This window comes from Garra rufa, chromosome 18, assembly GCF_049309525.1.
Source record: "Garra rufa chromosome 18, GarRuf1.0, whole genome shotgun sequence".
NCBI classification, from domain to species: Eukaryota; Metazoa; Chordata; class Actinopteri; order Cypriniformes; family Cyprinidae; genus Garra; species Garra rufa.
In genome coordinates this window covers 31,060,213-31,084,060 of record NC_133378.1, presented here as the reverse complement: position 1 = coordinate 31,084,060, position 23,848 = coordinate 31,060,213, and the positions used below count along the sequence as shown (strand labels likewise).

General features: G+C 38.0%; 1 protein-coding gene across 1 annotated transcript; it reads right to left on the bottom strand.

Annotated features, from left to right (window-relative positions):
• Positions 1–10,457: 10,457 nt before the first annotated feature.
• On the bottom strand, positions 10,458–23,536 carry tmdd1 (transmembrane and death domain 1). The gene is made up of 5 exons (XM_073822710.1): positions 23,470–23,536; positions 18,817–18,984; positions 18,297–18,416; positions 12,880–13,038; positions 10,458–10,759 (listed from the first exon to the last, which is right to left on the bottom strand). Exons 1-5 carry the CDS (start codon positions 23,534–23,536, stop codon positions 10,458–10,460), a joined length of 816 nt encoding a protein of 271 aa, XP_073678811.1.
• Between the last annotated feature and the right edge of the window lie 312 nt (positions 23,537–23,848).

Below are 23,848 nucleotides of genomic sequence, written 5' to 3'. Positions count from 1 at the left end.
GGTGAATATGCTTTGGCGTACGTGCCTGTGTTCCCCATCAGCACGCTTATCTTACACGTGCACACAAGCAGATATGGTGTCCACTTTTACTGTCAATCACAGCTTCATCTGATTGTATCGTTCAGCCTATATTTTGCGGTTGGCTGGATCCAATAGACTGCAGTGAGCAGTAAAGGAAATGGAGGTGACCAGAGAGGGACGTGCAACTATTTGCTTCAAAAATGATTGCAGTTGCATGTGTGGTCATGATGGTGGATTCTGTGGTCCATAATCAGTTGAACCAAACCTCACGTGGAAATCAAAATAAGTTTTTCTCAGCCCATTAGACCTAAAAATGAGGCAGGTGTTTGAGTGTGAATAGTGTTAAATGTGAACCAGCACAGTATAAAATATTGTTTTGCGAAATCCATCATATTTGTGTTCTCCATAGTTTCATAAAAATACAGTTCATTCTAAAAATTACTTTAATATTTTTTTCTGTAATTAACATGTTTTCAATTTCCAATTTTGAAAAAAAAAAAGTCATATTTCATCATGCTTGAGAATAATGTTATTATAAATAGTTTTTCTATATTCGTTTTTTTTAAATATTATTTTATATATGATATGCTTGTTGGTTCCCAAACCTGATGGTTCCTCACGTTTCTGCACAGACTACCGGAAGGTTAATCAAGTCACCAGAGCGGATTCGTATCCCCTTCCACGTATAGAAGACTGTATAGACAGAATTGGAAGATCTAAGTTTGTGACCAAATTAGACTTACTTAAGGGTTACTGGCAAGTGCCATTTACAGAACGTGCCTCAGAAATTTCAGCATTCGCTACTCCAGATGCCTTTCTTCAATACAAGGTGTTAGCCTTCGGTCTACGAAACGCTCCAGCGACGTTTCAACGTTTAATGTGTAACGTACTGTCCAATGTGAACCATTGTGAAGCTTATCTTGATGATGTTGTGTGCTATTCAGAGACCTGGGAAGGTCATTTGAAAACATTAGAAGAAGTGTTCACTAGATTTAAGGAAGCCAATTTAACACTCAACCTTGCCGTTTGCTGTGTTACTTAGCCCTTGCTGTTAGCTAGTTACCTGTGTTAGTAAGACTGAGAATTTGTGTGTGTATATTTGAGTGTGTAATAGTGTGAGTTTGGTTGATTAGTGTGAGTTTGTAGTTAGTGTTCTTAGCCCTCCTTGTAATTCTGACTTCTGCCTGTTTTGACTCTGATTCTGGATTGCCCTTACTGGATTTGACTGCTGATCTTTAAATAATTGTACATAGTATTATTGGGGAGGTAGGGAGACCGACGCCATTTTTGTTCGATTCTTTTATTGACTGTTTTTCTGTACAGGGAGTTAGGGAAGTGATTTGTATTTTCTTTTCTTTTCTTTTGTAAATAGGTAATTTAGAGGTATTCAATTGTTAGTTATTTTTGTTTGTTGTTTTGGCCTGGTCGGCTCCTGAAGACATAATTCCCCCGTTTGTATTGTAAATTTCATTATTTTCATTAAAAGATTGTTCATTCATTTACTTCGTCCTTGCACTCTTTCATGTTGCGCCCTTACCCTAGACTGGGGCGTAACAATTTCTTAAAAATGTATGTCAACATGCATAAAAGAATGCTTGAATTTCTTTCAAGCAAGATGAAATATGCATTTTTAAAAATTATTGGGCAATCCAAAAAAATATGTATATATAAAACAATGTGCTTTTTATAATTTTATAATTATTATTTTTTAAAATATCAGGTATATTGGCTTTTTAAAATAAAAATATATAATCATGAAATCTATGATGAAAAATGCATCTAATCTAATGTGCACATTCTCTAAGAGACAATGATAGACGAATATACTTCATATGCTGATATTAATTTACTTCCCTAATATTTCTCTTCTGCAAAATAAAAAGAAACGTATTTTGTGTAGGCTAAGGGTTTTTGAAAGTCAGTTCTTGAAATAAAGCTCTTCATATTTATTGATGACTGTAGTGTTATTAGGGGTTAAGAAAGACTAATTATTTCAGGTGGTCTTAAAAGTGGGGACTAAAAGGCAAGAATTGCGATGGAACTTTATAAGGTTATCCATTGAATAAATATGAGCGCTGCGCGTTTCAAAGTCAGCTGCGGCGCTGCTTTGTGTATCATTCTGATAGCGCCTCCTGCTGGAAGAGAATGATCTGACATTTTTTATCAGCTCGAACGTCTACTGTTGTCAAAAAGACCAATGTAAACAAATCAGTCCATGGTTTTAAGCACCAAACACGTAGAGTTGTAAATGTTATCTGATGGATCGACAAGATCATGTGTTATACAAATTTAAACAATTAAGGCAATAAAATATATGTTAATCAATATAATACTTGATTGACAATAATTGTTTAAATTAATATAAGAATTGATACTTTTGACTCTTGAAGGCTGGAATGTGAATTTTATAATTTAAGAAATCTTTTTTGTTTTGGGAAATCTGCATCTCAATTGTAAATCATGCTTTTTACAGTCATTTTAATAATTTATTTATTAATTAAATTTTGTTCAGGTCTTTAAAAAAGTATTTAAATGTGTAGAATTTAAGATTAAATATGCTGCAGATACCCTGGTCTCGCGAAAAAAAAAAAAAACATAAATAGTTTTTTATATATAATGGTCTGGACCTCGAGCCGTTTTAGTTGAAGACCCCTGGATTAGATGATCAATTTTGAGTGATTTTCTACTATGGGAGGATGTTTAAGCTGCATTAACATTAACTAACTTGTATTTGCTAGCTATTAGGGATGCTCATTTCGGTTAATTTTCCCAACCGACAACCGCAAATCATTATCCGGGGGGGTGGGGTTGGGGGGGGGGGGGGGTCTTAGTATATTTTCCTGCTTTTTTGTCCTTAGCCAATCACATGCCTGATATATATACATATAGTATTAGTAGTAATATCTTTATTTGTCCCTTTAGAGGGCAATTTATGCAGCATCAAACCTCACAAACAGACAAGTTTTATAAGACATTGTGACAAAAAAATAAAACAAAAAACACGTGTATATATATATCACTGTGTGTGTGTGTGTGTGTGTGTGTGTGTGTGTGTGTGTGTGTGTGTGTGTGTGTGTGTGTGTGTGCTTTTTATTATTATTATTTTAATGTCAGATATGTTGACTTTTTAAAATGATAATATATATTTTATCTGGGTCAGACAATGTAACCCTAAGAAAATCTTGCTAGTCATGACTATTATGAAATGTATTATATTTGTACGAAATGAACAAAAATACATTCATATGACTTTTGTGAAGATATTAAAATAATGTATTGAAAGTGTATAAAAAATATCAGTAATTTTTACATGATTGTTACACCACCTTTATATTTTAGAGTCAAAACTTTTGCAGAAAATGGTATAAACATATTAAGTTATTATTTTTTATTTATTATGCATAAAATAAACATGAATGCAAATATTAGATTTCTAAAAACTTACCATCTTATTCGGACCCATATTGACATTAGAAAAAATGTCCATTTGACCAACAACTTTTGCATTTAATGAAAGTGGAATAAACCTCCAGAGATCCAGTGTGAGAACATATCAAATATGATGTGCAGTGTCCGGACCACTGGAGGGCACTGTGGTTCTGTCAAGTCAGTCTTCACACCTTCAACCACGCGCTTTGAAAGCTTCAATGAAGAGACTCGTTTGTATAACTGCAGGAAGCCGCCACACAACTTTGAAAACATAAGGTTGAAAAAGTTTGCGCTTAAATCACAGATGTCATCTAAACAGCATATGTACCTACGAATGGGCTTATAGACGGAGTCTGTCTGTGTTACATACGTGTGGGTCCCGAGAGATGTCAAAGATGCAAATGCACAAAGCAGGTAAAATCATTTAATGACACAAAACATTCCCTGGGGACTTTAGGTTTATAAGCATGGAAGCAGAAATGATAGGCCTCTGTAGTGAGAGGAGGAGGGACATTAAATCACAGGTATTTTATCCGATTAAAGTCAGGGCAAACAAATACATTTTAAAAAGACAGATATCTTGAGGCGTTCATTCTTACACATTTGGATGTAGGTACTTTATTTAAATATATTTACTTCCTTGAGATAGCTTTTTAGTTTTAGTTTAGGCTTTTACGTCTTAGTTCGTCTTTAGTTTGGGCCTAAAGCATAATCGCGTTCTTTAGTCAACAAATCTGTTTTTTGAATAGTTAAATGGAAAGACAAAATCATTCTCGTTATCATTCATATTTGTTGTAGTGTCTGCTTTTCTCTTGTGTTTCTAGTCAAATTAACATAATTTCCTAGATGATAATATAACCTGCACACATGTTTATATTTAGTTGTTTTGAAAAAGTTTAAATTTAGTCAAATCTTTTTTACCCTGTTTTAACATGGATTTGTTTGGAGACCAGAACACGAAAGCACCCAAATGGAAGTTAGAATCCATCATGGCTCCACTTATCAGTTAGTCAGGAAAATAGAAGGGCAGACAGTAAATGTTTTTTGAGGCAAACAAAAATTGTATTGGTTGTACATGGTAAACAAATACGCATCCTTCACCAAACGAGTTCATTTTTAGATTCGATGTCTCAGTAAACAAATAAGGAGCCATTTGTTTGTGGACTGAACGAAAACCGAACATGTCTTTTGTTACGTCACTCATTTGAGTTACAAATTGGTTGAGTGAATAATACAACTCATTTATATCGCACTAAAGGCCTTTTTATGAAAGCCTGTTTCTGCCACTGAATAAAAAATAAAAACTTTCTAATTCACAATTCTGACTTTTTTTTTACGCAATTGTGAGTTTACATCTCGCAGTTCAGACTTTTTTTTATGAATTGTGTGATACAAACTCCCAATTCAGAATTTTTTCCTCAGAGCTGTGTGATATAAACTTGCAATTCTAAGAAATAAAGTTATAACTGACCATTTTGTTTGATCAATCTGTACTCTCCATATCTGTCTCTTAGGTCTTGTCTTGTATTTCCAGTTTGTTATATTTGACTACTTGTACGTTTGTTAACCTAATGTTTCTCTACTGATTGTGGTTTCTTTCAAAGTCTGTTCGTATTATCTCGTCTTTGTTACATTCATTGTAAAGTGTCCTTGAGCTCTGGAAAGGCGCTATATAAATAAAAATTATTATTATTATTATTATTATTATTACGAGATATAAACTCACAATTCTGACTTTGAATCTCGCAATTGTGACTTTTTTTTTCTTAGAATTGCGAGTTAATAAATTGTGAGAGATAAACTGGCAATTCTGAGTAATTAAGCCAGAATTGCATGACAAACTCGCAATTGCAAGTTAAACATGACTTTTTTCTTGAAATTGTGCGTTTATCTCTTAAATTGGCAAGTTTATGAATTTTAAGATATAAACTCAATTCTGAGAAATGAAGTCAGAATCGCATAACTAACTCACGATTGCAAGTTAAGTCAGAATTCTGAGAAATCAGTTTGTAATTCTGAGACATAAACTTGCATTTCTGACTTTATTTCTTGTTTCTTGCAATTCAGATTTTTTACTCACAATTGCACATTTATGTCCCACAATTTTGGGAAGTCAGAATTATGAGTTTGTATCACGCAATTCAGAGAAAAAAAGAATTGTGAGGTAAAAAATTGCAATATCCTTTTTTTATTTTTTACTCCGTGGCAGTCGGAAGCAGGCTTAAATACTGTTTTGCTACCTACTGGCATGAAGAAATAGAAAGCAGTGAATGAATGAGTCTTTTTTTGGTGACCAGGGGGGTGTTCCATAAAACAAGTTTACCAAATAAGTTAGGCTTATTTCAGTTAGTCTGACTTATTTTGAGCCAAATCAAGTGACAATAAGTCAGACTAACTAAAATAAGCCTGGCTTATTTGGTCAATTTGTTTTATGGAACACCCCTCTGGTTCAAAAGATCTGAGTCAAATCTAAGCCACTACTAACCCATTGCCAAACTTTATCAACCGAGGTGCTCATCATCCAGACTCTTGTTCAACCCCCCCCCCCCCCCCCCCCCAAAAAAAAAACATAATTAAGAAACTTGAAACTGAAATATGTGTCTACTCAATTCCCAGTTGAAAAAAAAAAATGAGTACACTGAAGATGAATATGTCAGTCAATCGTTCTCTAAGAAAAACATTGATTTGATGTCCATCTGTTAGAGCTTTATTGTAGAGATCATATTTGACATTAGGTTTGCTAATGAAAAAAGGCATGCTGTTAAAACACACTTCAGTCAGAGCAGATGCCACGTTTTATTTGATATGATGTGAGGGACAGTCTGTTCAGTGTTTTTTCGATTTTGTTGAACGTGACAAACATTAAATATTTCTTTTCAGTCAACAAAACACATTATTTTAAATGTGTCAAATATGAGATGGGTAACCTATAAATTGTACTTGCATGTAAGCACTTTCATGCTGCTTTTTACTCAATCTTATTCAAAATACACACTTTTGGACGAGACGTTGTGTGAATGCATGGATGAGTCTGTTATGATATGTCTGTCTCCATCTGTTTTCATGCGTGTGAGAGAGACAGAATTCATCTGTGACATTTATATGTGTGTGAGGGACAAACAAAAATAGCAAGTGTCAGAGAGAGTTGCGATGTACCCATGTTGTTATGTGTTTTTTCTGACGGAGCCCATCTGCACCAAGGCATTGTCTTCATTCCGCTGTAAAGATGAGTTCTTGGCTGCTTGCTGTGTCATGGCATTTCAACACCATCAGAAAATCGTTATAGATCAGAGAGGAACGAGAAGATAGACGTGCCAGATGTCAGACATGCATTATGTCACACAGGTAATGACTACAACATTTTTTTGTTCACACAGAAAGCATTCTTACATTACAAAGAACTAGACGGAGCATAACAGAGATTTATAGGAAATTTTAACTACAGTACTTTGTATCTACAGATGCTCATCCCACCACAGATTCATCTGATTGGTCTTTTGTTGTACAGCCGATATTGATCTGCAGTTTTCATTTACTTTTTTTCTTGTATGCTGCAAAATACAGGTTTGAAGCTAACCTTGCAGTGATGATATGGTGATGGTCCTTTCAAAATGGCTTGTGCTTCATTCTAGTGGTCTTTTTAATGGCTTTTTAAATATATATTTTTTAATTTAGGTTTCTGGAAATGTGATCTTAAAGGGCTTGTGCATGTTCGAACCTGGCATATTCACAACACAAAGAAGCAGTACAAACCACAAAAGTCAATGGGGTCCAATTGTGTCTGGACCCAAACATTTTTCGAAATCTTCTTTTGTGTTCTATAAAAAGGTTTGGAGCAACATAAGTGTGAGTAAATGCAGACAGTGTTCACACTTGTCATATTTGATTCTGTATCCAAAACAAAATGAGCAGAGGGCAAATATGGAGCAATGAGGAGGTAAATTGCATTTTATGAGCTCTTCATGAGTTTGCAGGTGGTAAAAATAAAATCATATACACGCAACAATGAGCGCACTTAATCCAGCAGACAGCATTACGTTAGGTGTATTCGACTTAAAACGGCGTTGAGGAGACCGATTAGTAAATGGGTATTTTGATGTCATACACCCGCAAATATACATCATTCGAGCATATCACTATGCCTTTAGGTTCGGTGTCAAAATTGCCAGTGTGAACGTTAAGTGGACCAGGATCAAATGTATCATTTTCCTTTTTGGTCAAGACGATTGGATCATCCAAACGAACCGAACTTCAAGTGTGAAAACACCCTTAGATTTAGGATGAACTATCCGTTCAAATTAAAATGCAAAATTGGCTCTATAGGAGCAAACTATACTTATTGTGTATCTTATGAAAGTATAAACATCAAGAAGTCGAGATTCTTAGCTGTTGTATGGCTTTAGAAGGCTTGGGATTCTTGGATATGCACTGCTTTGTTGTTCTTTATGGCAGTTGTTTGTCCTTGAAGCCACCTTGCCACTGATATTAGCCTACAATTGTACGATTGTCAATGCATGCAATACTCATTTCAGCCTCTTGTTCCAGTGACAGGAAACTTGCAAACCGGTAATGAGATCTGAAATCTCAGATCTGTTTTTCTCATGACAGTGTGAACAGCACAAACCACATGAAATCTGTTCTTTTCAATTCAGATTTGTGTCGCTTCCATATGAGGTGCTAAATCCAATACAGGTCAGATGTTTTGCAATGCGACTTTTTTTTTTTTTTTTAAACGTCACTCTACATTAACATTCGGCATGATTCTGCGTTCATGTTCATCTGACCTAAAAATTAGAAATGATCACTACGGCTCACAGTGTGAATGTATTCACCATGTGTAAAATCAATGAATAAAATATTTATTATAAATGAATTATTCATAACTGTGCAGTTTACCAAAAAAAAAAAAAGTTTGAAGACTAAGGTGTGGTCACCAAAATAATGCATTTGCCATTTTTGCTTGAGTGCGAAAAATTTCCCTACCCAGATTCAAGTATTCAAAATGGGTTCAAGTTGGTCAAGTGAATTTAACACGCTTGTTTGACAGTGGCTTTTATACTCTGCACTCCTCAAAATAAAGGGTGTTTTTGCAGTGATGCCATAGAAGAACCATTTTTGGTTCCCCAAAGAACCTTTCAGTAAACAGTTCTTAAAAGAACCATTTCTGCATTTGAAGGCTTCCATGGATGTTCAAGGTTCTTCTTTGAACCATCAATGCCAATAAAGAACCTTTATTTTTAAGAGTGTATTGGTATAATAGACAGCTTACCCTTTTTTGGCCATTTATTTTGGTGCAAATATTTTGATAATTCTCAGTTGACCCTTCACAAAGACCTGCCCGCCTTATTGACCTATTGCTATGTCCGACAAGCCATGGCGCCCTCACCCCACAGATTATTTTCTCACACAGTGGAAAATACATTGTGGAGGAAAGAGGAAACTGACAAAGTGCTGACGGACAATACAGAGCAGTTTACTTTAGGTATGAAACAAAGTCTGATCTTTCAGATGTTGTCATTAACAGTTTTGTGGCTCCTTTAATGTGTCGTGACAGATTGCTGTAGCCCGTCAGTTCAAGTGGCTCGTAAACCAATCATTTCTCCTCTTTGCTAGTTATAGCATGAAATAAACATGAATGAACACCACAGGGAATCTCGTTTCAACCACAGAAAGACGTCAACACACACTATTTTTAAAGTTCAAGCCCACCAACGTTAATCAACGTTACTCTCCTGTCTGGTTTGTTTGTCTGACAAAAAAGGCAGATTCGGTTGGCGTTGATAGCCTTGTAGGCATTGTGCCTCCACAAAGCGTTGTTGTGCTATGGGCATCCCAAGTTTGAATCTTGGCTCAAGGACTTTTCATCTACATTGAAAATGAATTAAATGACTTCAAGTCTATCGTTTGTTGTTTGTCTGAGGAAGGCATTCATTTTGAATGCGCTATTCCTTTCTAAAATAAGCTTGAAATAAATAATCAAATGCTTGCAGGTAGTCTTTAACTCAAAACACAGTTTGATCTGATTAGTGATGATCAGCCAGGTCTCGCTGATTGAACCTAAAGTTTCAGTATGTTGGCCTGCCAGGGTTTTTAACGTAAAACACCCCCCTCCCCTGCACTATAATTTGTTTAGATGTTGATTTATGAACTAATTGCCTATAATTGCTGCTTAGCACCACTATTAATCCATGATGTGTGGTTCTAGGAGCACATTAGTCTGGATTTGTATAATGAAGTAATTAGTTCAATTATACAAGAAATAAAAGGAAAGAAAAAGGATGAGGAGGGGGCAGGTTTTTTTTTAGAAGAAGAGAAGCACTTAAATGATAAGAGAGACGATGCCAGTGTGCGCGAGACAAATTTTGCTTGCGCGTGAGCTCATTTCCTGCTGCTTTGCTCATCTCAGTGAATTAGTCCCGTCTGTACTCTGTTCCAAACCTTTCAGCGCTTGCTCCCGTGTGTTTTCATTGCCATCTTCGCCCAGTCTATCCTGTCTCTCTGAGGTTGACGTACAGACTGCATTGTCTGCAGGCATTGTCATTGTTATTAGCCTTGTGGATTGCTTCAGGGGGTATGTGCAAGCTCAGGGGAGAAGGAGCCAGGCTGGATAATTAGTTTTTCCTCAATGCCAGACGAGCGCACCGCCGCTGTCGCGGACTGGAAACAGGAAGTGCTAAGATTGTCAAGGCAACAGCAGCCAGGCTGCATTCCAGCGCAGCCTCCCCTACATTCCCATCAAAACACTGACAGGACAATGGCAGCGGTCTCGATGGAGGTAACAGATTGCTGTCATTATGTTCTGTCAGGTGCTTTATTGCATAAACGTCTTTATGAGAGGCAGTGGGAACTGAAGGTGTCTGCGTGTGCGGCTGTCTAACTATAGTTTAAATAGCACACTAGATGAGATAGCAGCCGATAGAAGACACTTTGAGGCAAGTATCATGGGTCATAATCAGCCATTAAAGGCACATTTAATATTGGGCTTCATACTGATGAGCATGGCTTCATTAGGGTCCTAAACATCCGTTACTCAGTCTGCACTTGTCCTCAGGGCGGCATATCTCTGATGTCGCAACACTGAAGAGAGGACATTGACGGTGTTGATGCTCGGCCTTGGATTTGGTTCTGTAGTCATGGGATACATATATGCTAATAAGCAAGACGGCCACGCTTATGAGCAACGAGCCAGCAAATCCAAGCAGGAGGCCATAAAGTACAGGCCATACTCTGTGTAGCAGACGAGGTTGAAAAGGTGGCGCTGATTGCCTTTTCACCACCAAGTCCATGTCTTTCCAGGTGAATCCTTTAGCTGTCAAGCAATCAGAAACAACAATTATTGGCTTGATTCATCTATTTCGGATAAGTTATAGTTGCTTGCAGGGCTGGGTTTTGACACTTGCCATTCGATTTTCGATTCAATATCGGCTGTAAAATATATGAGTCAGTTGGTACTGCATAACCGTAATATTGAAAGTTAAGATTACCTAATTTGTATACAAATGCTTAAATTACACTTAATAAAGATTTTTATAATAATAAATTTACAATTACACAATTATATTTCTACTCCAGTTAGTTTTTTTTTTAATATAAACATTTAAGGTGACATTTAAGGTAATATGTCATATGGTGCTTATATTTAGCAAATTCTGCACTCTAGAGTTCTTTTTTTTTAAGCTGACTAATGAGTTTATGGTCTCTGAATATGTTTTTTCTGAGGTAAATGTGACGACATGTGACATTGTTTACAATCTGTTAAAGGATTAGTTAACTTCCAGAACAAAAATTTACAGATAATTTACTCACCCCCTTGTCATCCAAGATGTTCATGTCTTTCTTTCTTCAGTCATTAAGAAATTATGTCTTTTGAGGAAAACATTTCAGGAATTTTCTCCATATAGTGAATTACTATGGTGCCTGTGAGTTTGAATGTCCAAAATGCAGTTTAAATGCAGCTTCAAAGGGCTCTAAACGATCCCAGCCGGAGAAGAAGGGTCTTATCTAGCAAAATGATCAGTCATTTTCTTAAATTAATATTTATACACTTTTTAACAACAAATGCTCGTCCTGTCTAGCTCTGAGTGAACTCTGTGTATTCCGGTTCAATTCGAGGTAGGTCGAAACACTCCTATCTCATTTTCTCCTCCAACTTCAAAATCTTCCTACATCACAGTTTTACCTTTTTTGTAAAGGGCGTTAGAGCTTTTTAGCACGTAAACACTGGGTCCGTACTTCTGCAGCGATGTAGGATGATTTTGAAGTTGGAGGAGAAAATGAGATTGACTTTATTGAACTGGAATACACAGAGTTCACGCAGAGCTAGACAAGATGAGCATTTGAGGTTAAAAAGTATATAAATTGTAATATTTTTTTAAAGAAAATAACCAACCCTTTCACTAGATAAGACCCTTCTTTCTTGGCTGGGATCATTTAGAGCCCTTTAAAGTGGCATTTAAATTGCATTTTGAAAGTTTAAACTCGAGGGCACCAAAGAAATACACTATATGGAGAAAATTCCTGAAATGTTTTCCTCAAAAAACATTATTTCTTTGCGACTGAAGAAAGACAGACATGAAAATATTGGATGATGAAGGGGTGAGTAAATTATCTGTACTTTTTTGTTCTGGAAGTGAACTAATCCTTTAAATTGACTCTTGTGCAGTGAAAACACTAAATAATTGATTACATTAAATGTGACACGGATTTGGGAAAGTTGTACTCTTTCTTATAACATACCTTCAAATGTTCAGGCCAAGCTAAAACTGGTATTAAAGTGCGGGAGATGATCATTTAACAGCGTTCTGTCACTGCACATTAAACGGCGCTGAAACGGCATTTATTGTTTATACTGTAATAAATTGACAGAATTTGAAATCTGAGACTTTGTTTCATATTAGAAGTAAAGTAACAAAGCACAAAGCTTATTGCGATTTATTGGATAGGATGCGTGTTACAATGTTCCATTCATTAACTGAAAACAGGCTTAACTAATCGATTCCTGGGGATTAGGAATCCATATTGATACGTAAAATTGAAAATCGATTAAAATCGAGAAATTTATATTTTTCACCCAGACTTGCAGACAGCTATATTTGATTAAATATATTACTAAGGTCGAGTTATCTAGTTGCTGTAATTGTGAAAATGATTTCTGAAGGTTATGTAGCAGTTAGAATGAGTTGAAAATTGTAAACAAATCACTTTAGATCATTTTCCAATAAAAAAGGTATTTGGAAATACTGCAAATTTAAAAAAAAAAAAAAAAAAAAAAAAGTGTTCAGAAACTTGATTTGAACATTACAAAAGAAAAAATGTAAAATTATGATATTTCACCCTTTGAAATACTTGGAAAAACAGCATGTTTTATGGTTTAGAAATGGAGATCACTCAAATGATTTTAAACAAACCACTCTTTCTGAGGCATCTCACCCTGTTTTGCAGAGTACTGCAGCACCTCCTCATGGTCCTCATGATCTTCTGATTTATGCTTCTCCAGATGGGTGGCCATTTGGTTAACAAGTTCATGGTAGCCGTCCACATATCTCTGCATTGCAAGTGTTTTGTCCTGGTTGATGTTCTTACCCACCTCTGTTAGATAAAAAGCACATGCGTTACTTCTAGCCCAGTTCTCTAGTTGTGAACGTTGTCTTTACTCATATGGTTTTAATATAAATTCACTTCAGTTCTTAATTACAATTATGCTGGAGGCAGTTCTAGCACCTGTTTATTTGTGACATTCATTTCATAGTCGTACAAGACACAAACGATTCTTGCAGCACATTAAGAAATCAAACACACAGTAATGGCCTCCATGAACGGCTGGAAATGAGATTAACTAAGTGTGCCGGGCCCAATAAATGTACCAAGTATAATGAAGCAAGAACAACTGAAGAAGACACACATGCTGGAACATAAGTATGCAATTTATCCAAGGTGCTGTCACTGAGTGGCTACTCCTCATCATGGCCCATTTACAGGCCGACAATTAAAGCTCTTGTAATTGCCGTATTGTGTGTTTTCCGTACGCATCCGTTTCTGTGTTTGCAGAGGAATCGTTTTTTATTTTCTGCAACGCACCACTTTGACTGAAGGATGTTCTTGGGCTGTCGAGCCTGTCATTTTTTTCCCTCCTCTTCTTCTGTTTATCCTTTTCTCCCTTTAACGGAGATGATGAAAGGAACAGATGGCGTGTAGTGAATCTGATGTCAGCTCCAGCGAGCCTGCTGTCATATCGTTTGCACCTTCTCATATCCGATGCCATTCGGCTGTGGAGTCGCCTGCACGCCGGACCACAATCACTGCCAGAGGAGTGACAGGGTGCAAAGCACATCCCATCAGAAAAGTATAAAAATAACATTATGTGCTGCTGAGTTTCAACTTTTGGTGTGTAAGATGGATTGCTCGGAATTAGCTCGATGCTCGTTGCATCAGTGGTATGTAAAAACAAAGGAAAAGGAGATGAAAAACTTTGCCATAAACCAAGAAAGAAAAGTTTTGCAAACATGCAATTTCCATTGTTTGTAAATGGATGTAATGCTAGCTGTGGTTTCTAGGGGATGTTAAAGGGGTCATCGGATGCCCATTTTCCACAAGTTGATAGGATTCTTTAGGGTCTTAAAGAGATAGTTCACCCAAAAATGAAAATTTGATGTTTATCTGCTTACCCCCAGGGCATCCAAGATGTAGGTGACTTTGTTTCTTCAGGAGAACACAAACAAAGATTTTTAACTCAAACCGGTGCAGTCTGTCAGTCAAATAATGGCAGTGGATGGGCACCAAACCTTTAAAAGTAAAAAAAAAAAAAAAAAAAAACATGCACAGACAAATCCAAATTACACCCTGTGGCTCGTGACGATATATTGATGTCCTAAGTAACGAAACGATCGTTTTTTGTGAGAAACTGAACAGTATTTATATAATTTTTTACCTTTGATACACAGCCACGTCTAACTTTGCCGAGCAAGGTTTGGTGCCCATCCACTGCCATTATTTGGCTGACAGACTGCACCGGTTTGAAATAAAAATCTTTGTGTTCTCCTGAAGAAACAAAGTCACCTACATCTTGGATTCCCTGGGGGTAAGCAGCCTGGCTAACGCCAGACCACGTTATGACTTCGTCATGATCCGTGGTCTGGGAACCACATATTAATTTTCTCGTATTTGAGGCGTGGTTTACGAATGCCCAGAGCCAAATTCAAATGTAGACGCGCAGTATGCACGTGCATAATGGAAGCGATGCGGTTGCGATGCGCTCGCGTTTTACATGCGCAAGCTACAGAGCGGTTTGGAAAGGAGAAAGCGACGCGCCTAGCGTTTTCCACACGTTTTAGGCGCGACGTGAACGGCTGCATCGAATGATAACTTGCTGCCATGCTGGATACATAGTTGTAAACAAACTGCTTCGGTGAGTCGCATAGAAGGGGTCATCGTCTTGCTGCTCCCTCCCCGTTCTGTGATTGGTTCCCTATCTGAGGTGAAAATTTGGTCCATGGTTTCCATGCTGCCTTCCAGCGTGAATAAAATCGCGCTGCGCGGAAGGCAGCATGGGGACACCCAGGCTAGGGGGTAAGCAGATCAACATCAAATTTTCATTTTTGGGTGAACTATCCCTTTAATGAGAAGTCTATAACATACTTTGGTTAAAATTTCTCAAGGGTAGTGTAAAAAAACACTCTTTATACTTTTGTCAAAATCAGCTCTTTTTAGAGTAAGTTAATCTGTTGCATGTTCTTTTAAATGCTAATGAGCTCTGCTCGCCCCACCCCTCTCTGCCATGGGATGACGAGTCGTAATGTTTACTTTAGCCTCATTTAGCTGCGCAATTTGCTAACTAGCACATTATTAAGAAAGGCCATTTGCAGCGATGCATGAAAAACCCTTATACTGACTTCTGCTGTGGGTGAAGCTGCATCACCAATGATTCGCACAAACATAGACGCATATGTAGACCGGGATCGGCGCTTTCCTTTCAAAAACGTCCTTCCTTTCAAAAATCGTGATTTTAAAAAGAAGTGATATTACTTTTAAAGATTTAAAAGATACCACTGGGTGGATTTTTATCATTGTAGGGTGGTTGTGTACACAAACTGCCAACACACATTAATGTTCAAACAACATGTAAAAGTGAGTTTTGCATCAGACGACCCCTTTAAAGGTGAATTATGTAGTTTTACAATGTTAAAGGTCCGCTGAAGTGCTTTGAAACAAGCGTTATTTTATTAGTTGACGTAATTTTAACTGAACCAGGAAAGCATGGCCATATATAGCAGTCCTGCCCCCTTTTTTAAATGGCCAATAGCGTTTCGTTTATATCACAGTTTGGGCCAGAACCGTTAAGATAGGTAAAGCCACATTTGACAGCCTATGACCGCCATAATCTCGTCTGTATCGTATTTTCTATATATAAAGTAGCATTTTCTGTAGAATTCAAATGGATCCGATTTGGTGGTCTGTGACGACTCGTGCATATGATTGTGTGACACAGTGCCAAACCAGACTTCATTCACCCCAGCAGACAGCATATTTACACTGTCTTAATCTTTTCCTATTCTCTATATAGTGCACTACGTGCCATTTACTGTACAGAAAATACTAATTCTGTGAGTAAATAAGTGATCAATTTCAGCCGCAGCTTCAGCGTCTGTTTATAGTGTAGAGGGTGGGACGCGGCTGATTCTAGAGAGCATTTGATTGGACAGAAAGGGTATTGTTATGGTTATAGGACAACTTTGATAAAAAGGTTTTAATTCATTTCAAATATTGACTACTATATATTTTAATTTTTTTTTTGTCAGTAATTTGAGAGTGACCCATACATGATCTATTAGTAAGCCATTTAGTTTGGCTTCTCCTTGGATTGTGAGGTTCTGGCTTAACCAGTGCTGTTAGTTAAAGGGGTGATTTACTCGCCCTCAAGCCGTTGTAGGCGTATATGACTTTATTCTTTCAGACAAATACAATCTGAGTTATATGAAAAAATGTCTGGGCTCTTCCAAGCTTTATAATGGCAATGAATGCGTGTTAAGATTTTGAAGTCCAATAAAGTGCATCCATCCATCATAAAAAGTTCATTCACTATGCTCCAGGAAGTTAATAAAGGCCTTGTGAAACAAATCAATGTGTTCCTGTAAGAGAAATATCCATATTTAACCTACATTATGGAATGCCACTCTCTTAGCAAAAGCTACAGATTACGTTTTACAAAATTTTATATATGGATATTTTTCTTACACAAACCCAACGATTTGCTTCAGAAGGCCTTTTTTTAATCCCCCAGAGCTGTGTGGAGTACTTTTTTATGATGGATGGATGAACTTTATTGGACTTTAAAATCTAAACACCCATTCACTGCCCTTATAAAGCCTGAAAGACCCAGGACATTTTTTTTTAAATATAACTGATTGTATTCGCTTGAAGAAAGAAAGTCATATACACCTAGGATGGCTTGAGTATGAGTAAATCATCCAAGTAATTTTCATTTTTGGCTAAAATATTTAAGATGACCTTTAAGTGAGTGTTAGCAGATGCTGTTAAAGATAATGTAAATTATATAGAATAATTACTTAATAGGAAAGATTTAGGGATGCACCGAAATGAAAATTCTTGACCAAAAACCGAAAAAGAGGAAACCAAGGCTAAAAACCAAAAACCGAAACACCGAAAGAATTATGCCAATTATTAGTACCATTGCATTTATGACTATGACTGTGTACTAATCTTACTAAAATCAAGGCATTGCAATTGCATAAATTAATAAAGTTTCAAAGAATAAATCAATTAGATTAATTTAAACAATTATTATCAATCAAGTATTATATTCCTTAAATAACATACATTACATATACATATATTTTACTGCCTTTGTTTAAATTGTTTAATTGTTGAAATTTTTATAATGCATTGTGGATCCATCAGTTCACATTTACAACTCGTTTTTCTCTTCCAGCAGGAGGTGCTTTCAGAATGGTAGTACACAAAGCAGCGCAGCAAATGACTTTGAAATGTGCAGCGCTCATATTTATTCAGTGGATAGCCTTTTGAAGTCTCATAGCAATTCTTGTCTTTCAGTCCCCACATTTAAGACCACCTGAAATCATAATTAAGACTTTCTTAACCCCTAATAACACTGCAGTCATCAATGAAAATTAAGAGCTTTATTTCAAGAACCGACTTTCAAAAACAAACCTTACACAAAATACGTTTCTTTTCATTTTTTTCCCGCCATGTTCGGGGCACACGAAAAATATTAGGGGACTAAATTAATATCAGCATATGAAGTATAATCGTCTCTCATTGTCTCTGAGAGAATGCACGTCAGATGCTGAAAGCACTGTCAGTTTTTACTTTCACTTTAACATATTGCGCAGTTTTCACGTTGCTTGTGTGATATCCATTGGCTCACCTCAATGGTTTAAAACATAAATATTTATAAAAATACAGTATATAGAAAAGACATATCTTTAAAATATTGCGACGTAACGCCAACGTAAAGCCTTTTTCACTCACTGAAAGCTACATCTGTCTGCGCGCAATGCGCCAATCTCCGCTTTCATCACTGCATGCACGACTGCAGACACACCCCCTCTTGAAATTTCGGCATTGCAAGTTTTGCAAATCGCTATCCGTGGGTCTTTTTTCAGATATACTGAAATACATCCATACCGCAGACGTGTTGCTTCAGACAAGCACGTGCAGGCTGCGGTTTCTGTTTGCGTCAACATACTGTTTTGGGCATGTTGTTTCGGTGATAAAAATCTTTCGGCCGAATATTCGGTGCATCCCTAGAAAGATTAAATATCTAATATCTGGTGCAAAGAACATTGTGTGTGTTTTTGTGCGTGGCTGACCTATAGCAATGTCAGTCCTGCCGATCTGCTGCAGTGCACGAGACAGCCTGTCGTAGTATATCTCCTTGCCGTGAATCTGGAGCCAGTCCTTAAGCGCTGAGCGACAGGGGGCCTGCTCATCTGACAATCACACACACATGAACAATTTCAAATGTGCTGCAGACAGGCAGAGAGGGAAAGCAGCCAGCGATAGAAGCATCAGCTCTTCAGTTGTTCAGGCAATTAAACAATTCAATCATGTCCCACTGCCTCAATAGATTTCATTTCTGATGAAAAGGGATTATATCAACAATTCGTTTGGTTGAGATGTCTCTCGAGTGGACCTCTTGATGGCAGACTGATGTGTGCAGATGAGATAAACAAATACATTTGGCTGCTCATGACCTCTTCATTTACTGCAGGATGTGTCACTTCACACATCACACTGCTGGATTTCATTAGCATAAAACAAATAAGTATCAATTTATTAGAGCTGATTTAAACTATTTTTAGCAGTGGCTGTAGTGTCTATCATACTTACCTGTGTTTCTGCGTCTCCGTAACTGGTTCCTTTCTGCAGATAGTCGCTCCAAGTGTTGGAAGATGCTCTCCTCAGGTTGAGATATGGCAGAGATGAGCTCCTCACACTCATGAGCTGTCAATAGCTCCACCAGACGCTCCAGCTGGTGAGGTCCAATGTCCTCTGCCACTGTGGCAGAAGATGAAAAATCAGACATATTTCAATATGTTGCTTTTTTCTCCTAATGTTAATCTTTTCGCACTAGAAAGCTGTAATTTAGTTTAACATTAGTGTTCTTGAATATGTACATTTACTCTGTTTTGAATGACTGGTCGATTTGTGTGTGAAATGGGTAACCACACCTACAAAGTTGCGCGCAGTCATATTCTCATGTACGCTTCGTTAAGAATCTGAATGGCTGTTAGATGTGTAGTTCAAAACTGCACAGCAAAAACTGACATGGAAGAAAATAAATTGTTGAATAAAGTCGTTATTTATGTTTTCTTTGAGCACAAAATTATTCTTGTAGCTTGTATTCTTGTAACATTAAAGAAGTTGTTCACTTCCAGAACAAAGATTTATTTGTCATCCAAGATGTTATGTTTTTGTGTCAGCATTTAATGGACTTATATGGTGTCCTGACTTTGAACTTCCAAGATGCAGTTTAAATGCACCTTCAGACAATCCCAAATGCGTCTTTAAACAATCACAGCTGAGGAAGAAGGGCAGGGGTGGCGAACAAAGCCCTGCAGAGTTTTGCTTCAACCCTAATCAAACACACCTGAACAACCTAATCAAGGTCTGAAAGGTTACTAGATACTGGCAGGTGAGTTTTAATTAGGGTTGAAGCTGAACTCTGCAAGGCTGCGGCTCTCCAGGACCGGACTTTGCCACCCCTGAAGAAGGGTCTTATCTAGAGAAACGATTGGTTATTTTCCTATAAAAAAAAGCAGTTTATATACTTTTTAAGCGCAAACGTTCGTCTTGGTCTAGTCTCGCGTAGCCAGACTGATGGCTGAAGGTCTGGAATCCATGGCAGCTTTCATTGGCCAAGGCCCGCCCATAAGGCCGTTTGACCGACATGTTAAACAACCAATCACAGTTTGTTTCGTTCAGCGTTGTTTCGTGCGCCGCGCCGCAACAGCAAATGTATGTCTACACCGGACGCGACAAAGCGACTGTTGCAAATCATTTAAACTTTGCGTGAGCACGTCATAAATAGAATGCGTCAGCCGATTACTGTCGGGGATTTGCCGTGTCGCGCCGCGCCGCCCCGCGCCGCATCCAGTGTAGACAGCATAATAGGTTCTAATGTATTTTGTCGCGTTGCATCACTCGCGCCCGGTGTAGACACGGTGTTAGAATAACAGCGAGTAAATCAGTCTGCGCTTTGTTTCCCGGCACAGCGAAAAACCAATCAAATTCAAGTAATCAGATCATGACTTCGACATTCCTGAAGTGTTTCCAGTTAAGTGTACCATATGCATCAGACGTTTAGCAAATGTCTAGAGACTAGTCTTGGTCTAGCTCTGCTGAACTGTGTGTATTCCTGTTTATGACAGAAGTTGAAGGAGAAAATGAGATGGGAATTTTCTGACATACCACAACTGTCATAAATCAGCAGAGCTAGAGGAGAGGAGCATTTGTGGTTAAAAAGTATATAAATTGTAATTTTTTTGTTTGTTTGAAAATAACCGATCGTTTTGCTAGATAAGACTTTTTTTCCTTGGCTGGGATCGTTTAGAGCCCTTTGAAGCTACATTTAAACTGCATTTTGGAAGTTCAAACTCAAGGGCACCATTGAAGTCCACTACATGGAGAACATTACTTTTTTCAGGATTTCTCTCTGTGTAATGGATGTGTATGGTGCCCCCAAGTTTGAACTTCCAAAATGCATTGTAAATGCAGCTTCAAACGGCTCTAAACAATCCCAGCCGAGGAAGTAAAACGATCTGTCATTTTCAAAACAAACTGACAATTTATATACTTTCTAACCTCGAATGCTTGTCGTGTCTCGTCTCTGCGATGTGCATATGCATAGTCTGTATAGTCCGGGTCGATATAGTTAGGGTATGTTGAAAAACTCCCATCTTGTTTTTGTCTTTAACTTCGAAATCATCCTACAATGCTGTTTTACCTTTTTTTTTTTTTTTTGTAAAGGGCGTTTGATCTTATTTGTATGTTCACTTTGTAAACATTGGGTCGGTACTTCTGCAGCAATGTAGGGCGATTTTGAAGTTAGGGAAGAAAACGAGATGGGAGTTTTTCGACATACACTAACTGTATTGACCCGGATCACACAGACTACGAGTGCGCATCACAGAGATGAGACAAGACGAGCATTTGAGGTTAAAAAGTACAGTATATGAATTGTCAATTTGTTGATATGACCCTCCTTCTTTGGCTTGGGTCATTTAGAGCCCTTTGAAGCTGCATTTAAACTGCATTTTGGAAGTTCAAACTTGGGGGCACCATACATATCCATTATATGGAGAGAAATCCTAAAATGTTTTCCTCAAAAAACATAATTTGGAAAGAAAGACATGAACATCTTGGATGACAAGGGGGTGAGTACATTATCTGTAATTTTTTGTTCTGGAAGTGCACTAATCCTTTAAGGTTGAACCACTGATGTCACACTATTTTAACGATGTTCTCACTACCTTGCTGTTCCTTGAATGTAGTACTTGTGTTGCTGTCTATTCAGGTTAAGGCCCCGATCAGACAGAACGTGTTTTTTGCAGTGAGAGGTGCCTTTTTTGAATTGTTTTCTGTTGGCAGTGAGCGTTTTGCGCGCTGCTTATGCGCCCCGGGCGCCTTGCGTTTTAGCCGCCTGCTGTGCCTTGTGTTTTTGCAGGAGCGCTCTGAGCGACTGAAGTTGAGAAAAAAAAGCAGCTCTGAGCAGAAAAATGCCTGACGTCATTTGCGTTTTTTATTTTATTTTTTATTGTCCAATCGAATGAAAGGAGAGGCGGGCCTTCTGTTGTGGTGACAAGTTTACCGTTGTTTAGAAAGTCCGGAGACTGCAATAATGGAGGATAAACTTTTGGTGTCTGTCGCGGGTAACCCGGAGCTGTATTTTTTTTAAGGTTTCTGCTAATATGACAGTTTACTTAACAGCAAAAACCAAAAGATTGTAGAGTGTTTGCGCTATAATCATTTGATTAGACTGACAGGACAGCTGTTTTGGACGCAGCACACTGCTCCTTTTTTTTTTTTAAAAGTCACCAAAAAAAGGCAGTGCGGTGCGCCTCGCGTGTTTTACAAACATGAGGGTGAGTAATTAACAGACTATAGAATACCCAAGACATGTCACTCGTATAGTTTTGAATGGGGAAAATTGCAATGTTCATTATGGCCGTGAAGCCCCTCCTTCTTAGTGAAAGAGCCAATCGTTGATTAGTAAAGTCAGCGCGTCACTGCAGCTGCCGTTAGAAGTCCCGGTTGCTATAGAAATAATCGGCGCTTTAAGACGTGCGCTCAGTACTGCACAAGCGCACTGGCTCATTGAGCCGGAAAAAATAAGCGTTATTAGAGCTCAAGGAACCATATTTATGAGGCAGTTCATGTTGGATCTCTTTGGAGATTTAAAATATGAAATTTAATCGTCAGCTTGGTGAACAGCTTTGGAGAAATTGATGTTTCCCCATTCAAAGAGATAGGAGCTGCACTTGCCTGCCCGAGTAGCATTTCAAAGATGGCCGCCGAGTGACATGACTTGCCTTAGGGGCCGTTCACATGTAGCGTCTTTTGCGCGCTCAAATTCGTTATTTTAAATGTAGACGCGCGGCTTGCGCGCGCATAATGGAAGCGACGCGGTCGCGACGCGCTCGTTTTTTCCAGGCGCGTCCGTGCCGCATCGAGATAAAAACATCTCAACTTTTCAGAATGCAGCAAGCGCACCGCAGCTTGGAGCTAGAGCGCAGATGATGGTTGCTTAGAAACGGCAGACGCTTCCGGAGCGCAAGCGCCCGAGCGCTTTGTTGACAAGGAAGAAAGCGGCGCGCCTAGCGTTTTCCACGCGTTTTTAGGCGCGACATGTGAACGGCCCCTTAAAGGGACTTTGGTAATTAATGACAGAATTGTCATTTTCGGGTGAACTATCCCTTTAATAACATGATATTTATTACAGTGTCCTCCATTTTTTACTTGAACTTGTTTCTTACCAATTTTTATTAAACAGATCAAATAATCTAAGCATTCTTGAGGCAATCTTGAGATGCTGTACAATTTAATTAATTCGGGTTTTAATAATTTGTCATGTAACCATCCCCCACTTCTCTTTCCAAAACACACACACACACACACACACACACACACTGTATAATAATATATACATACAGTTGTACCATTCTAGTAGGTGTACCTGTGTCACGCTTGACAGCTGTTATGTCTTTATGGCAGCTGTTATGACTGCAGCTGATACCATCCTTTGAGGAATGTATAGAACAGCTGTGAATATCATGGGAGAGGCAGACGCGTGACATCGCAGAGAAGAGGTGTAATCAATTAATGGGGATGTGTGATAGGTGAGACACATTTCCCCTCTCTATCACTGTCACCTTCAGCGAATAAATCATCCTCTCATGTCAATACCGCACAGCAGGTGAATCATTCAGTCAGAACTTTGTGTCTGCTTTTTATTTACATTCGCTGTAAGCCTTCTCCACTTACCTGTGTCCTCAGCAAGACTTGGGCTGAGGAAAATGAGGAGGAAGAAGCTGAGCACCGATGCGAGCATTGTAACTGAAATCTTGGAGATGGCAGTTGCATCTCTTGGTCTGTCTTTATTTTCAAATCATCCGGAATCATGAGTCACCAACTGTGGAATTTGAAACTAAACAGTCTGTTCTGTTCTCTGGACAAATGGCTTTGTTTTGGCCGGTTTCTGCTGAAGGAACAACCAGTGCTGGAGGCTGTGATCACCATAGCCTGAAATAGTCAAGGTCCTCTACAAGGACACCTTGCCATTTCTCCTGATCCTCTTTCACCTTTTTTTCTTTTCCTTAGGGATTTAAATTAATAAACACTATGAATTTGAATTTAGCACACA